General features: G+C 47.4%; 2 protein-coding genes across 3 annotated transcripts in view; both read left to right on the plus strand.

The window, feature by feature from the left end:
- Positions 1-15400, plus strand: part of SMIM3 (small integral membrane protein 3) — a 16924-nt gene extending 1524 nt beyond the window's left edge. For both annotated transcript variants that reach the window (XM_031036722.2, XM_031036721.2), the window contains exon 2: positions 14022-15400. In XM_031036722.2, coding sequence (XP_030892582.1) covers positions 14033-14215 — 183 coding nt within the window. In that variant the 5' untranslated portion in view covers positions 14022-14032 and the 3' untranslated portion in view covers positions 14216-15400. The remainder of the gene's footprint in view (positions 1-14021) is intronic.
- The window catches only part of MYOZ3 (myozenin 3), a 381468-nt gene that overhangs the window by 93320 nt on the left and 270085 nt on the right, over positions 1-18063 (plus strand). The gene's annotated exons all lie outside the window — the stretch shown is intronic.

Genomic DNA, 18063 nt, shown 5'->3' on the forward strand with positions numbered 1-18063 from the left:
CTCCGCCCCCTCCTCCTCCTCCCACCTCTTTACTTCGGACTTGGTTGTTCCAGTCGTTGCACCCCTGCTCTCCCTACCCCTCCACAAATTCCTTGAGGGTAGAGACTGTCTCCAAGCCTCATCTCCGAGGCCTCCTCAGCCCTTGGCCCAGGGCCTGGCAAGTAGGTGCTCAGTACTGTTCACGCGTGGAAGAAGGGGAGGTGTAGGCCGTAAAAACCTGCACACCTGTGGGAGGTTGTTATTTTGAGTGGCCAGGCTGGACTCCTGTTCCTACAGCTCCACCCTTTCTTCCTGACTGGCCTTGGGCCTGTTGGCACGGGGTGGGGCGGGGGTGCGCTCAGGAGTCTCCCCTTCCTCTATAGATTCCTCAGAGCTCTAGGCCCCGGTAGTGAAAGCTGCTCAGACATTGAAGTCTCAAAGATTCCTTGAGTACCTGTGGTACCACTCCGGTGGGGAAATAGGAAGGCTTGCAAATGCCTGAATGGGGGTTGGGGTAGGGGTCGGGGTGGGAAGGACAATTCTCTGGAAGTCAGGAGACACTCAGAGTTACCTTGATGAGGCATTTTCCCCATCTTGACCTCGCGCTCCACATCCCTAAAGTGAAGTGGGGATGGAACAGACGGGCACCTCCGGTTGAGCGGGATGTGCCCTTTGGGTTCTGTAGGGCAGCCAGCAGTCCTGTGAGCCCAGCCGAGCCTCAGGACATCTGTACTTCTGCAGCAAGGACCGGAACAGCTGAGGACAAGCACTTCTCCACTGCACCAGGGACCTCCCATTTCCAGCCCTCCCGGGGTATGAGTCATGCCCTGGAGGTCACAAGTCATGCTCCATCTGGAGATGTTCTAAACAGTGACCCCTCAGGGCGTCAGAACCGTGGGCTCCCCTGCATGACAGGTCTGGGGATTCCCGGTCTCTGGCATGGTCTCTGGCATAGCCTAAGAATCGCAGAGCTGGGGTGAGGTGTTTGAGACATACACCAAATTAGAGACCTTGGGGGCCTCATGTGGTTGGGTCACATAGGGGGCCCGGGTGTGACAGGCCAACGGGGTAAGTGGCAGTCTCAGTTTCAGGTGCTTCCCTAGCTGTATGCTGATCCTTGTTTTAAAAAAAAAGTGCTTCTGTTTCTTCACTGTGGTTTAAAATCTACAAATAAAGGAAATGTCGCCAAGGAAAGAGAATCTTTATCTTGATTGGCCTCACTACTGCTGTTGGCAGTGGAATCAAAGGTAGACACGTGTGCTCACACTCACAGTTTATGGGAGTAAATGCTGGTATTACCACAGCCTGTGGACACCTGCCCCGGTGGGCCAGACAAGCCAAATGATGTAATAAGGATCATACTTGAGGGGCGCCTGGGTGGCTCAGTCGGCTCAGCCTCCGACTCTTGATCTCAGCTCGGGCCTTGATATCAGGGTCATGAGTTCAAGCCCCATGTTGAGCCTACCAAAAAACAAAACAAAACAAAAAAAACCAAACCATACTTGACATTTACTGAGTGCTGACTATGAGCCAGGCATTATTCTAAGCATTTTACAAGTGTTAATTTATTTAGTCTTTACCACAGTCCTATGAGGTAGGGACCACCATTCTGTCCATTTTATAGTTGAGGAGACTGAGGTCCAAAGAGAGTGGGGAACTCACCCGTGATCACAGGGAGCTGCAGTTTGCATCCAGGCAGTTTGGTTTCAGGGCCTGAGCTCTGAACCGCACTGGAATTATGGGGATCTGGGTTATTAGATCTTATTTCTGTCAGTTACTTGCAGGGTCACCTAGGGCACAGTAAGTAAGAATTTGACAGCCACTGGACTAGTAAATCACTAGGGACCCTAGTATCTTTCTGCCTCACTAGGGAAACAGAATGGTGTACATCCAAGAGAAAAGCTCAGAGGTAGCCAGGAAGGGGAACAGGCCAGAACTATCCCTGGCTAGCATGGTGGACAACAGCAAACCAGATTCCACAACTCTACTGTGTACTTTACATTGCTCCGTGGTGTGTAGCTCTAGTTTCCTTATTTTATTGATTTGGACTCTGGCTGATTGGACATGCGAATTGCTGGTGACCAACTACATAGGATCAGAGAGAATGAAATGGAGGAGGGAGAAGGAAAACAGAAAACTAAACTCCCCAAATCAGTTTCAAGTACTGGTGACCTATTTGTGGCGTACGTGTCACCAGAGTCCTAATCCCTGACAATCAGGACTTTGCAACTTGCAAGCTCTGCAAGGCTAGGGAATCCTTAACTCAGTGCTCTGGACAGCTTCTACCAATTGATCGGGAAGCTTTTTTTCTTGCTCTCCCAGATTTTCCACTTCATTCCTCTGGGGGATGGTCTAGGAAGTAACAAATGGCAAAACGGGAGACTTTTTTTTTTTTTTTTTTTTTGAGCATCCTGGGTAGCATTTTAAGAAACACCTTGGGGCTTTTTAAAGATTCATCTTCTCCACCCCTTGCTCCTTTCTGTTTTTTTCTTTAATGGCCTTCAACCCAAGACCATCCTGGACCTGGGGCAGGGCTCTAGGGGAGGTAGGGTGTCAGGGGAGCAGAGTGAGACTTGGAGATCACCTTGACCACCCTTTCCAATTGACTGACAGGAGAAGGAGGCCCAGTTTGAAGGAGGGACTTACTCAGGATCACACAGTGTGGTCATTTTCTAATGCTGTAACAAATTACCACCAATTTAGTGGCTTCAAAAAAATCAAATTTACCGTATTACCGTTCTACAGGTCAGAAGTCTGGTATGGGTCTTTCTAGAAGAAAAGGCATCAGTAAGCTGAGTTTCTTTCTGGAGTCTTTAGGGGAGGATTTGTTCCCTGCTAATTTGAGTTGTTGGCAGAATTCAGTTCCTATGGCTATAGGACCAAGGTCACCGTTTCCTCTCTGGCTGTCAGCTGGGGGCCATTCCCTGCTTCTGCAGGCCTCTGCAGTCCTTGGCTCGTAGCCGGCTTCCTCCGTCTTCAAAGCAAGCAATGGTGAGTCAGGTGCTTCTCATGCCATATTTCTCTGACCCTCCTGCCTTCCTCTTCACTTTTAAGGACTCATGTGATTAGACTGGACCCACTTGGTCATCCAAGATAATCTGATCTCAAAGTCTTTAAATCACATCTGCTGACTCTTCGCCTCTGTTTTCATGACTCTGCCCTCTGAGTCATGCTTCTTTTTTCATAGTCACGGTTCCGGAGACCAGGACCATGGACATCTTTGAGGGTCTGCTGTTCTGTCTGCTGTATGCATTTTTGGAGATTGACTTGTTCCCGATCACATAGCTTGGCAGGGGATTCACACCACTCTGGTGCCCTTGCAGCTCTATCACTAACCGTCCCCCCACCCCACCATCCCACCACCATGGAGAATCTCCTTTGTGGGCCCAGCACACGGCAGGCTCTTAGTCACTGGCAAATAACCGTGATGGATGGTAGAGGCTTAAGCAGGATGCTGTGGATTTGGCCAGGGCTTCTCTGCTGGCTCCCTGTTGGTTTCTAAGACTCTGTGATTGGCTGGGTCTGATGGGTACGTGTAGTCTTGAATAGTTCTGGCTGTTTTCTGATCTCTTTGAAATATCCTGGTGTTTTTCCATTTTTCCAGCCGCAGAATAGCAGACAGAAACTCAGGCAGGGAACACGTCTTTAGACTGTTAAGAATTTTGATGGAGACGGAAGCCAACTGGGGTAAAATGAGAACAGAGCCCTCCTCGGGGACCTCGGGTGATTGGACAAAGTCCTCTGATTTGATTCATTTCACATTTTTGATAGTTGTAAGTCCTGCCCGTCCCTTCCTCTGGCCCCCGTCTTTGGAACAGGGGTCCCTAGTGAGATGGCTTGGCTTGGTAAATGCTTGAGCCTGTGACAGAAGGGGAAGAGAACTGTCTCTGAGGGTGAATGTGAGGTGCGGATGGTCTCACCCGCAGTAGGCCTGGGAAATCCCTTCCCTTTTTATCGGCTCTCCGTTCTGAGAACAGAGAAGGAAATGTTCCTGCTGGGGACAGCAACTCCCCCACCCCTATGCTCACCTCAGTGCCCAGCTCTGGAGCCCAGGGAATCCTAGAGAAGGTTATTCTGAAAGGTCAGTGCCCCTCTCTCTGCCTGGTATGTACAGGCTAGTCTGGGAAAGGAGGAGGCCCTCATAATCCTTCCTGAATGTATAGAGAGCCCAGAAAATGATCGAGTCAGAGGATGCATTTTGTTTTAGAGATGGGATTCTGACTTTTAAGATCATGGGGCGAGGATCCTTTCCGGACAGCTAAGTTCCAACTAAGCTCAGATCTGAAGTCCTCCCATCTGTCTGTGTTCATTCCCTCACCCATCTTGGGTTTATTGGGCCCGTCCTGTGTGCCAGGGCCCGAGAGCTGTGCCGAGGGTATGGCTGGGAACGGGAGGCAAGCCTTCTGCTCTCCTTGTGCTTGCATTTGAGTGGGCAAAGGTGGCCAAAAAAAACCACATACACACGCAAACAAACAAGCTAATTTTAAATTGTGAAAAGTGGCTGAAGACTTTAAAACAGGGTCTGAGATAGAGAATGGCGGCTGGACGAGGGTAGTGATTTAACAAGGTGATTCTAGAAAAAGGCTTTTCCAAAGAGGTGACATTTAAGTTGAGGTCCTGGACACTGAGACAGTGGTTGTTGAAAAGCAAGATCTGCGGGGAAGAGCATTCTAAGAAGAGGGAACAGCAAGCACAAAAGTCTGATCAGGACATTAGTTACCCCAGGCTAGTAAGGGGCCAGTGGGGCCTCTTCTCGGAACTTGACTTGCTTTCTCTGTCTGGCCTCGATGCTCCATTCTTCTCGGGTGATTGCACCAGCTCCTTCTGAGGGTAGAGCCTTCGGAAGGGGTCCTATCAGCGGAGTGATGCTGGTAAGCCCCTGAGTCTGCTCCCTGGGTGGGAACGGTCAGCCTCATTCTCCCCATTTGGCAGAATGCCCGAAGAGATGGCCCCTGCGCCGGTGACTCAGAGCTGGGCTCACTGCCCCCTCTCCGGCCTCCGTGCCAGGCCACACCTGCAGGAAGCCACCTGCCTCGGTCTGCTTTCTCTCCCACATGGGGATAATTAAGCTTGCCAGCCAGCAGGAAGTCATTTCTTTTATTGCCTTCTTCCTCAGTGAGCTCCTTGGTGGTCAAACCGGTTGGATAACCACGGGTAATCCCTCAAAAGTCAACTGCTAGCTGCAGCTCAGAAGTGCAGGGTGTGCTTTTCCTGTGGAAGATCAAAGCCAGGACAGACTCTCAAAGGCTCTCCGTGTGGATGAAACTATCCCTGCGCTTTCCTAGATCAGCCTCGGAGCGGTCATGGCACCCCAAATAGTGGTGGGGCTCTGAACGCTCTGAATTTAGGAGCTGGGCTGTGTCCGCCAGCTCAGTTTAACATGGATGAAGTCCTTACTGTGCACCAGGCATGGTCCAAAGTAAGTGTGTACATTAGCTCATTCAGATCCCACGGCATCCCAGTGAAGTAGTCCTGTTTCCATTTGACAGATGAAACGGAAGCGTAGAAAGGGTAAGCCTCTTGCCAGAGCCGCAAGGACTGCAGATGCCCCGGCACGCGCTATATCTTACCAGCGCGGGGCTTTGTTGATGTATCTGTTCTACTCATCCTGCCTCTCCCTTTATTTTTTTCCTTTTGAACACCTACTTCTCTTCAAAGCCTACATCAAAGTCCCCCGTCTTTTTAAAGTGTTGTGTTTTACTTAGACAAGAACAAAGGAATGAAGACGAATATTGTTTTGAGCATCTGTTATGTTGCAGGACTATGTACCTATTGTCTCGCTTTATCCTCACAAAAGTAGGGTGCAATATAATGCTCTTAGTGTCCTTATTGTAAAGATGAGAAGACTGAGGTTTAGAGATTTTAAGTAACTTGCCCCAAGTCACACCGTTGATAAGGATGGAAAGCAGGATTCAGATCAAGATTGTCTTACCTGCGCTCTTTCTCTTTCTCTTTCCACTTCCTCTTCTCCAAGAGCATGTGGTTTGCACCTTCAGTGTAGGAGTGCCCTGCCTTGTATTGCAACTGGCAGTTCTACGTGATGTCTTTTTCCTGCAGAAGAGGGTGAGCTTCTTAGGGGCAAACATCTCCATCTCTACCCCCACTCCTCGATGCCCAGTGGGAATCACAGCGCCATCCGTGTTTCATCCTCAGCCTGGAGGAATCCGTCAGGTTAATCAACCATGTCATTGGTTGATTAAAAAAAAATTCATTAATTTGGATTAAGCCTCTATCATCTTTGTTGATAAAGTGAAGACATGTGCCAAGGCAGGGATACTAACAAATTCTAACTGGGTTGTCGGGGCGGGGAGGGGAGGCTATTTGCTCAGGTGCGTGATCCCTGCAGCCAGGAATTACTGATCATGGAATGGACGTTTGTGGGGTGCCCATCATGTGTCAGAATACTGCCCTGTACTATGTGTGATCCTCCCATGGAATTCTACTCACCCTACAGGGCAGATGCTATTATTTGCCCATTTTTGTTTTTGTTTTCAGCTGAATAAATGGAAGCATTAGGAAGTTTGATAACTTACCCAAGATAGGTCAGCTAGAAAGTGCTGGAGCCACACTGAAACCCAAGCCAGCTGGCCTCTGAGCTGGGGCTCGCTCTTAACGCTGTAGAGGGGAGTGTAGAGGGGAGACTTCCCCGCTGTTTCCAAGGATTCCCTCCGTTCCCATGTACCCCCCTCGCCCAACCAGCATCCAGGAGCTCCGGGGGTGGGGGGGTGGGAGGGGGTCGGGGGGGAGCGGGTGAGTTAAGAAACGTGTATTCAGTGCCCCTGCCCCTGAGTAGAGAGGGGGCGCGTTCTGTGAGGAGAAGGCGCTGTGCTGGCTGAAGTCCGGGCCTCGGCAGAGCCGGAAGCCAGGCACGGGGTCCAGTCCTTCATCCCAGACGCATGGCGCTTTGCCCCACCTTGTGGGGTCCCCCACGACCAGTCAGATGCCAGTGTCTCTTCCTCTTCCCTGTCGGTCTCACGGTGAGGGATGCTAAGTTACAGTCTTCACCGCTACCTTCTTCTCTAGATTCATTTGCATTCGGGCCTTGAGCCAAAGGGATGGAACTGCATTCTCCAGTGATTCTGACGGGACTCATTTTTGGTTGAGGGGTGTGTGTGTGGCCCTGGAAAACCACCTCACCTGTCCCATCTACTGTGATGTGGCCTCGGGCTCTGGGCCTCAAGGCCCCTATGGCTTTTACACAGTAAAGAGGTAGAATCAAGAAGCCTGTCCCTCCCGCTGCCTTCTCCAGCCGGACTCCTTACTTTCTCCCGGCTCCCATCTCAAACAGGAGAGCGATGGCATTTGAAAAGAGCGCGCAGATCAGGAGGCCCGAGTTCTCCCCTCAGTCCTGCCCTTAACCTGCTGTGTGACCTTGGGCAAGTCATTTCCTTCACCTGTAAAATGGGAAGGAGGCTGTGTGGCTTAAGCTAGATAGTGTCTAAATTCTATGTAGATGTCTAGAATGCCATTACTTTGTAGGGATTTCTTCTCCACGGAACAAACCCAGGACGAAATAGTATTGCTGATTTAGTTTTCTGTTGCTGCCATAACAAATTAGCACAGATTTGGTGGCTTAAAAATACATTCACTGATCTCACAGTTTCCCTGGGTTCAAACACAACCTCGTTGGGTCCTTAAAAAACTTCAGTCAAGGTATCAGCCAAGTTGCATTTGCATCTGGAGGATCAATTAGGAAAGACTCTGCCTGCAAGCTCATTCAGGTTGTTGGCAGATTTGTTTCTTGCAACTCAAGGCCAGCAGAGCCGTGTCTTTGACCTCAGGGAAAGCTTTAGCCCTCTTTTAAAGAACTTTCACCTGATTAGGTCAGGCCCACCCAGGATGCTCTTTTTGTTTACTTTAAAGTCAGGGGATCTGGAACCTTAACTACATCTGCAAAATCCCTTCACATTTGTTATGTGACCTAACCTAATCCCAGGGGTAGCACCAGGGAACAGAGATTATGGGGGTCATCTTAGAGTTCTACTTACCACAATTGCTTTATAGAAATATCCTCTTTACAGTTCTGACGGGAGCATACTAGAGCCAACTTTCTGTTTTGTGAGTTAGGTCAAATGACTTAACATTTGAAGTCAGTTCTAAAAACCATTTGTTCTTACACTAAAACTATTCTGTTTTGAACTTGTTTTTTAAATGTGGTATATTGTGCTTCCCTTTATTCTCATGTAATTATCCTCAAAGTTATTTTTTTCCAATACCATTAAACGAATATATATTACTACATAATTGAGAATTTTATATATATATAAAATATAGCATAATATATATTCCCATTATATATTAAATATTAAATTTAATATATATATTAATATATAAAAATTATTCCCAGAGGAAATAATTTAAATGTTAACTTTTTATAATTAGTTTTGCTCCTTTCTATTTGAAATCATACATTATAGAAAACTATTAATTTAAAAAATCTTCTATGTCCTTAGCTGATTTTAAAACACTTTTTGTTCTATCGGTATTTAAGAGAATTGTGTTGAACTGCCCCACTGTAACTGTGGCTTCATCTATTTCTCCTTATAATTCTGAAATTAGGTTCAGAAAAATTAAAAATCATTTTATCTTTTGGTATCTCTAGTTATAGACTGCATATCTTTTTTTTTTTTTTTTTTTAAGATTTATTTATTTATTTGAGAGAGCGAGAATGAGAGAGAGTACATGAGAGGGGGGAGGGTCAGAGGGAGAAGCAGGCTCCCCGCCGAGCAGGGAGCCCAATGCGGGACTCGATCCCGGGACTCCAGGACCATGACCTGAGCCGAAGGCAGTCGCTTAACCAACTGAGCCACCCAGGCGCCCGACTGCATACCTTTTCTTAATTCTCTAAATCCAGAGTGCCTTTGGCCAAAAGCAATGAGTCTGACCTGGACTTAGGACAGAGCTATGGATCTGGCATATTCCATGATCTTACTCCTGGGTCTGTGTGGAGGCTTTGGAGATGAACATAGGGTCAGGAGACCTGAGTTTGAATGTCAGTTACTTCGCTTTATAATCACCAGCCGGTTAACCTCCCTTGGCTTTCATTTCCACATCTGTAAAATAATATATCCAACCCAGGATTATTGTGAAGGTTAAGTAAGTTAATGTGTGGGACGAGGCCTCGCACAGTACTTTGCACTTGGTATTTGTTAAATGCTGGCTTGTGTGATCCTGTTTTTGAGGAAATAAGAGGAGGGGTACTTAACTTCTCTGTGCTTCTTGGAAGTGAGTTATATCTTCTGAGTAAATAACAGTAATTCCTAAGGGAGTATCTTGTATATAGCAAGTACTGAATGAATGAATGAATGAATGAATGAACGAATATCCTGGACAGAGTTACTTGTCCTGATGGTGCTCAACCAGAACCAATATTACTTTGTCGGAGGGTGAGAGCTGCTTGCTAGGGAGTGATTCTCATGATTGAAAGGCGGATAGATAGCACGGATTAGTCACCTTGGATTCAATTATTCTAAAACTACTGACTTGCAGGAAATTTTAATTTCTGAAATTTAGATATTTTTTTGTTGGCACTAGAAAATTGGCCATATGATAGAATTGGTTGGAACAATGATTTTTTTTTTCCCCCCCAAAAAGGTTTTCAGTTGCTTATGAAAACTGGCCTCTCGCAGGGCAGGTGGTGTAGGGCCCACGGCGTCAGTGGCTGGTGATACCATGGCTTTTTTGCTTGTCAGCTCAGAGTGGTGTTAACGCAGCTTCTTAGACAAACTTATATAGAACATATGTCGGCGTTTATTTATTCATTTAGTGAGGTCATCAGGAGATAAAGTATGCCAGTTTAAATTGACAGGAGTTTAGGCCTGACTGCTGTTTTACCTCCCATGGTCATAAAAAAATCCCATTTTTATCTGTGATAAGGTTAAATCTGTGATATGAATGGTTTGGGCCACAGTCTGACATGACCCATTAATCAGAAATAACAAGCAGTGTTATCTGCAAAGCAAATGATCTGTGTGATTGATTAATTAGATGTGCCAAGAAACAGGGTTTTGTGTACTCGCAAGAAACCATGCACCCGGATGCCAGATAGAGGTCAAACACAAGTCAGCTGGCAGAAGCCCGAGTCCTGCTTTTTCTCAAGGAAAACTTTCCAGCGTGCCATTGAAGATGCCGAACATATGCTTTACGGAGTTCTTATTTTGGGGACACAACTTTTCTTTCACGGTGGGGAGAGGTGTTCCAGGGGAAGGAACAGCCCGTCGGAGGGGACACGTTTGAAGACTGAGAAGGTTGAAACAAGGAGCGAGAGCTCCCTGTGTGTTCGGACACCTGGTCACGTTCATGGCCAGCCTTAGAGCCCTCTGGAACAGTAGTGGCGCTGAGAGGGCCCTTGGAGGACATCATAACCTGTGGTTTTCAGACTGTGTTTTGAGGAGTCCAGGGGGTTCAGGGGAAGCTGAACAGCTGTACTATACCAAGCGAACAGGCTGTGCTAAGCAGGGACACCAAAATAACACCTGGGAAAATTAGTTTTATGTGTTACGGTTTAGTATTGCTTTTAGTTTGAATTGTATGTGGGAAGGGGGTGAGCATCCTAATCTCTAGTGCTTAGGGCCTCTAAGGGTATTTATCCAGCCTCGCTGGCTGGGACTCCCAGACCCCTCCTTTGCCTCCTCCCTGGCATTCTAGAGCAGCTCTGTGTTTATCTGTTTTTTTGATCAGGGTTTTAAGTAACGCCATGTGCAAAAGAGTACAATCTAGAGTGCATTGCAGTACACAGAAGAAGTTTCATTTATTCATCTACTTGTTCTATTCTGTTTTGTGTTGTTTAGGCAGCGACTTGATTGGATTTATGTCTTTGAATGATTATTCTGGAAGAAGGTGGGGTTGAAGGTGGGGTTGAAGGTGGGGAAAGACCTCCGGACCTCCGTTCTGCCATCTGTGAAATAAAGCTGGTGTAGCTTCTGTGATTCGTGATGGTGAATGAGCCCTGAAGCCTGAGTTCCTGTAAATGACAGGTTTTCCATATGAAAGTCAGCCAGGGAAATTATTCCTGGCATTTGGAGTCGCGGAAACTCTTTGATGCTAATGGATTTACCAGAAAGGGCTTTCGTGGGGTTCTTTTGGCCCAGGGCAAGCTAGCTGTTGATGTAATCAGGAGACCACAAAGAATGATTTCTGCCTCCTCTGTCCTTCCTTAACAGTGCACGGCTCCTGTGACTCATGCTTCTGAGCCTTGGACTTGGGAGTAAGTGATCACATTTCCAGGGCTGAGGCAGGGCCAGCCTCCTCGGCCTCTCCCTCTTCGGCAGGCCCTAGCCTGATAATCCTGGTCTCCTCGGGAGCCTTGCCAGAGGCTTCTCCTTCATCCTGGGCCTTGCCTAGGTCTGACCACACTGGCTGCAGAGCACCTGGGAATCAGTTGCCAAATCACAGTGCTGGAGAGAGTCGTAGCAGCCTTAGAGATCCGTGGGTCCGGGGGTTCCCAAAGCTGGCTGCGTATTGGGAAAAACGGCCTCCTCCTGTCCCTTCTTGAGTCTAATTCAGTAAGTCTATAATGGGACCCAGAAATTAGTGTTTTTTAATACTGTCCTAAGATGGTTCTCACTTGACACAGTATAGGGCATTTGGTGACCACTTGATCTAGGCTCGTACTTGAATTTTATTGGACCATTTTCCCCTCAATCCAGTGGACTTAAGAAAATTAAATGTAAGACATGCTCATGTTTAGAAAATTCAAACAGCGTGAAAACATGAAGAATGAGAAGCAAAAGCTTCTCCCACTCCTAGTCTGGCCCCCAGGTAATCACTATTTAACTCTTTGGATTCTGCTCATAAATGATTTTACATTTATGTATCGTCCCCCATCTGTCTACTTAATTCTACAAAATCTGAGCCAGACGAATAATCCTATGCACATTATTCTGTACTGTACTTTTCCCCCCACTTAGAATGTTCAGAACTCACTGTAGATCATCATTCTTTTTAGTAACTATTAAATACGTTAATATTTGTAACACACTTGGAACAATACTTGGTGAATAGCAAGCACTAAATATTTGTTAAATGAGTGAATGGTGTACCAATATATGGATATACGCTATATTACTATTATGGACACTTGTTGCATTGGTTGCTGTAACAAACAATGCAGAAATGAACATCCCTGTGTGTATATCTTGGAGGCTTTGCCTTGGATATGGCCGTCAGCAGCTTACTTAGCGGGGCAGCAGTGGGCATGGAGCCAAAGGCATTAGAAAGGAAAAGGTATTGATTAGGACAAAGCAGGGCATTGGACTAGAATTGGAAATTTTGTCTGGGACCTAGAATCACAGAAATACAGATCTCAGATCTCAGATCTAGAAGGAACCACAGCAGAGTGTTTGTTCCAGCCTTGTGCCCTCTGGGCAGGGAATGGGTTAGGTCTGTGGTTCGTTCCCAAGTTGTACACTGAGCCCTGGGAGCCACATTGAACTCATTGGAAAAGTGTATGGGGGCCGCAGGATCTGTAACATTTTTGACATCCCTCAGCCACTGTGCAAACGACTAGCTCGAGAAAGTTTACAGTTTAACGTGAACCGTACTGCATTCCCTTTGGCGATGCTCTGTTTCGTGAAGCTGAGTTTTTGGTGGCTGCCAGGATGCAGCAGGTGGTGCGCACAAATGAACGTGCAGTGGGCAGTGGGCGTGGCATTGTCCGATCTGACCCCAGAGTCTGCAAAGTGGTGCAGTGTCTGCCCACTGCCCACGTCCCATTAGTAAGTAACTGGTGAAGAATGAAATAAAAATATTTTCTTTTTTCAATTTGTATGATTTTTTTTCAAGCAGCTACTACTCTGTTAGGACATAAATGCTTACTGACTTGTTTGAAGCTAACTCCATAATAAATGGAACTGCTAGGTATTCCTCTGGGCCTGCAGAGCTGTAAAAAAATTACTAAAACACTAAGGGTGCTGTGAATTGAAAAAGTTTGGCAACAACCGGTTTACCTCTTATCCATCAGAACTCTTAGGTGTTAAGTGGGAGAAGCCACGCTGACTCCGGCTTAAAGGCAGGGAATGATTCGCTTCTGTGTCTGGGGTGTCCAGGATTGCCGGTGGCGTCAGACTGCATGGGGTTCGGGTCCTGAAGCCTCCATTTCTCCTTCCGTCTCTAAGATGGGCTATCCACACGTGGGTGAGACAGCACCCTGCCCGTCCTTTCCAGACTCACATCCTTTTGGTTGAGCAGTCCCCAGCAGAAAGAATCATCTTTTTTTTTTTTTTTAAGATTTTATTTATTTATTTGACAGAGAGAGAATGAGAGAGAGAGCACACGAGAGTGGGGAGGGTCAGAGGGAGAAGCAGACTCCCCGCTGAGCAGGGAGCCCGATGCGGGACTCGATCCCGGGACTCCAGGATCATGACCTGAGCCGAAGGCAGTCGCTTAACCAACTGAGCCACCCAGGCGCCCCGAAAGAATCATCTTAACCAATGCCCTGGGAGGACTTGGGCTGCCTCGGCCAGGGTCACTTGCCCAGCCCTGAATTGAGGCTATGATTAGTGATGGCCAAGCCTAGAGCACATATCTACCCTTGTGCTCAGGTGAGCGCCTTCACTAAACCACACAGAATAGGTAGGTTCTCCACAGAAAAGAGCAGGTTTTATTACCAGGAGAATGGGAGAAGGGGCACAGGACCAAAGACAAATTAACAGATGAGGGGCCAGAATGGTAGTGTGATAGTTTAAGAGTTAAACATGCAGGCTCTGGAGTCCCACGCATCTGGCTTCACTTCCTTGGGCAAATTAACTACATCTGTAAAGGCTTTAGGGTCCTCATCGTAAAATGGAAATAACTGAAGATAAAGTCCAAGAAATACAAAAGGCTGACCGCCTCATGGAGGTGGTGGTTGAAGGGAGGGCTAAGTAAGTTAATACACAGAAAGTGCCTAGCGTGGGGCCTGGCCCGTAGGAAGCCCTCGGTAAGTGAGCCCATTATTCGTATCGGTCAGGTAACCTGAAGAGCACGGAGGTGGTAAGGGACGCAAGCTTCTGACTCCCGGAGAGGGTGCAAGATAGTGACTTCCTCTTTCCTGTCTGTCACAGAGTGAAGCAGCATGGACGCCGTCAGCCAGGTCCCGGTGGAAGCCACGCTCCCCAAGCACATCCTGGATATCTGGGTCATTGTCCTCATCATCCTGGCCACCATTGTCATCATGACCTCCCTGTTGCTGTGTCCGGCCACTGCGGTCATTCTCTATCGCATGCGGACTCATCCCGTCCTCAGTGGAGCCGTCTGAGATCAGATCTCCTAAGAGGGGCGAGGGAGTGATGTGGACGGTGTCCCCTCCCCCCACCTCTTCCTTCTCGGAAAAGCAGCAGGAGGGGCTTTGGAGTGTGGCCTCGGGAGCCTGCCGCGTGAGAGGAGACTGGGGTTCTGTTTGGATTTTGCCACCAGCCAGCTGTGTGAGTTCAGGCAAGGGATCTAATTCTGTGGGTTCCAGGTTCCTTCTCTTTTAAATGGGGATCATGATCCCTGCCCTTCCTACCTCATAGGGTTGCAAGACCCAATGACTTGGTGGGGGTTAAAGCTGTTGGTGATTGTGAGCAGTAAAGCCCACCACAGATACACAGGTGCTATTGCTAAATGCTGAGAAGCTTCGAAGAACCAAAGCACCTGATCGCTGACGATGGCCTTCAGGGGGGCGAGGAAGATGCTGGGGGCAGAGCAGCCTTTGCCGGTGCCCCCCAGGTCAAACGAAGCAAAGGCACCCTGTCCTCATTCCAAGGGGCCAGCAGCACTTTGGCTCAAAGACATTTTCTTTGCGGTGCCACTCCCTCAAGTTATGGAATTTGGAGGGAATTGAGCGTGGCAGGGGGAGGGAGATGGGTGGGACTTCCCAGGACCTTCTCTGTGCCAGAACGTCTACCCCTATAACAATCTAGAGGAGGCTGTGCCATTTCTTGGCAATGCCAAGGGACCTGGGGTGATGGGCTTCTTTCCACATTGGAGTCTCCTCACTTTGACACTCAAGCAATGTTGGAAAACACAGGGTGGCTGAGTGGCCTGGGCAGCTTTCAGGATTTCCAACCCCCACCCACTTGTGTGCCCCACACTCGAGGAGCTCTGTCCCCGCCGCCCCAGCACCCGCTGTAACCAGCTCCATGGTGTGAAGTGTAAACCCTTCATTCCCTCCCACCAGCAAGCACTGCAGCCAGTCTAAGCTACAGATTTTAAGAGATGTTCCCGGACTTTTGGAACTAACTCAAAAACAATGGTTATTTTAGATACTATGATCTATATTTATAGAGAGAGATTTCTGGACCACTCAAGCTCCTTGACCAAAATCAGGAGTATCTTGGGATGTATTAAGTTATGTAAAAAGATAGCACAGATATCAGAATATTGTGTGGAAGTGATGCTTTGACTTTGGTCTGACTTCATTGATGTATACAGCCAATTTCCAATAAAGTGCTAGAATGAACATGTCTGAGGTCTTTCTTTAGAGAGCACTTATTAAGCTCAGGAACTCAGGTAAAAGGATTCCACTGAATTTATGGGCCTTAGAGACCATTTGAATGTAAGAACTGTGAAAGGGAAAGAGAAGAATCCAGTCGACTTCGGGGTTCTATCTTTGGCAAGTGGGTAGTTGCGCAGTTTACATACACAGAGGATGCAGAGGGAAGAACAAATTTTCTAAGTAAGTGATGAATTTTGTATTAGAGATGTCGAGTTTGAGGTGCTTGTGATCTTTAGGCGGACACTTAGGATGCAACTGGAAACCTGGGTGTGTTCTTTGGGAAAAATTTTATGGCTGGAGTTACACTTCGGGGGATTATCTGCATATGGTAGATATGCCACACAAGTGGACAGGACCACCCAGGCAGAGTACACAGACTGAGGCAGTGAGGTGCTAAATGCAGAACTTGGCAGACGCTACATAGGAGTGGAAGGGGGATGGGTTGGGGTGGGGGGAGACAAAGCAAGGAGGTGGAAAAGGTCATGTGCTAAGAAGTGATATGAGGGGGGATGCGATCATACTGTGTGAGTTAAGGAATGAGTCAGAGGAGAGGAAGCAGAGACAGAAGGGACACCTCTTTCCAGATATAGGACTGTAGTCTAGAGGTAAGGGAGGAGGGTTTGGGAAGAATGGTCAAGGGGGATAGATATACGTGATAAGATTCTGATTGGTTTGCTCAGCATCCATCCCAACTTTTGCTTTTCTTTTCTTTTCCCCTAATATGCCTTCCTGGGCAACAGAGGCTAGAAAGTGAAAACCTACAATGAATGTGAACACCACATTTTCCTAACTGAACTACAGTCAGAGATTCAGACGTGATTTAGGTTTTGCTAATCAGATGCACACATGTGAGGCTTCCGTGTGGGACCTAGCTGGGCTTGGGACAGAGACCACAGGGTGCGAAACATCCACGGTCCCATTGTCGATCCATAGCTATGGGCAAAAGTCAGAGCCAAGAATTGCGCGTTTTTAATGCGGTGCCCTGTCCTTCGAGAAGCATAGTACCGAAGTATCTGGGAACTTTGTTTCACTGTGACAGCTGCCCAGAACTTAAACCTCCTAATTGCTTGCTGGAAGAAAACTTGGAACATTTGTAATTGATAAGCATAATCTTAGTCTTGGGCAATTCAAGCCTACGAGAAGCAGCACACTGGGAATTGCTGAATGTGGGGCGTAGGCTGTGTTGTGCATTCCCTAGCCTTTCTGAGTCTGATTCCAGGTCTGTAAAGTGGGAGGTATCAGAATTAAATGAGAAAATCATTCTATGATTTTAGGGTGGAGTGTAAATAAGAGACTTTTAGGCAGCCCCCCAGATGGTGATACAGCTTTTTTTTTTTTTTTCCAACTGGAGTAGTTAGCTCACAGAAGTTTTCAGCCCATCTTATCACATTCCTAGCAGCTCAACATTTTATCTTTCTGGTTCTGGTTTCAGCAGCTCTGAAGGTAACTTAGGAACATCCAGTCCAACCTCCCCTATAATAAAGGAATCCCCTCTCGAATGAGAAGGTTGCCACGTGTGGCCTATTCAGTATTTCCCAGTGTTGTTCTAGATCACCTGCGACAGGTTCACCCAGGAGCATTTATTTATAAATTCGGCTCCCAGGGGCCTGCTTCACACTTACTGAGAATCTCTGGGAAAAGGTCTTGCGTATCTGCTTTATAAAAACAAGCTCCCTGGGTGATCAGTGAGCAGGTTAAACGTGGAGAACCACATGCTGGTGGAAAGGAATCCACTTCTTACTGAAACCACTCCTTGACAGCTGTTGTATTAAAATTCTTCCTTTAAGAGAGAAGTCAGGTCTTGGGATGCTAGCTCTGCCCTCTTGGGGCCACCCTGAAGAGATCAACTTCCTTTTCCTGGGGAAACTTCTGAACATTTTTTTTTTAAAAGATTTATTTATTTATTTTAGAGAGAATGGGGTGGGGAGGGGCAGAGAGAGGGGGGGAGAGAGAATGTCAAGCAGACTCCTGCTGAGTGCAGAGCCTGCCGTGGCCTGAGCAGAAATCAAGAGTTGGTCACGTAACTGACTGAGCCGCCCAGGCACCCACTTCTGAGCATTCTGAATGAAGATCGCTGTCATGACTTACCTCACCCCACCATCTTGCCTGGGTGGGAAATTCACACTTTGCATTATATGGTGGCTGTCATCCTCCCTCCCTCCTTTGCCAGGAGAGCAAGGGCCTGAAGAATCTTGGCTTCAGTATGCATTGGCTCTCTGATTGTGGACAAGTTAACAAACTCTTTGAGTCTTAATTCCCTCATCTGTAAAATAGGCATAGAAGTAACTCTAGCTACCTCACAGGTTTGTTACAAGGATTAAATGTGGTCACAGCCGCAAGGAGAAATGGTAAAATACAGCAAATGCTCAATACATGTGATCTATTACTAACGAGTCCCAGTTTCTTCATCTGTAAAATGGTGATGACAGGGGCGCCTGGGTGGCTCAGTTGGTTAAGCGACTGCCTTCGGCTCAGGTCATGATCCTGGAGTCCCTGGATCGAGTCCCGCATCGGGCTCCCTGCTCAGCAAGGAGCCTGCTTCTCCCTCTGACCCTCCCCCCTCTCATGTGCTCTCTCTCTCTCATTCTCTCTGTCTCAAATAAATAAATAAAATCTTTAAAAAAAAA

The sequence above is a fragment of the Leptonychotes weddellii genome, chromosome 7, assembly GCF_054177405.1.
Source record: "Leptonychotes weddellii isolate Sample4059 chromosome 7, ASM5417740v2, whole genome shotgun sequence".
NCBI classification, from domain to species: domain Eukaryota; kingdom Metazoa; phylum Chordata; class Mammalia; order Carnivora; family Phocidae; genus Leptonychotes; species Leptonychotes weddellii.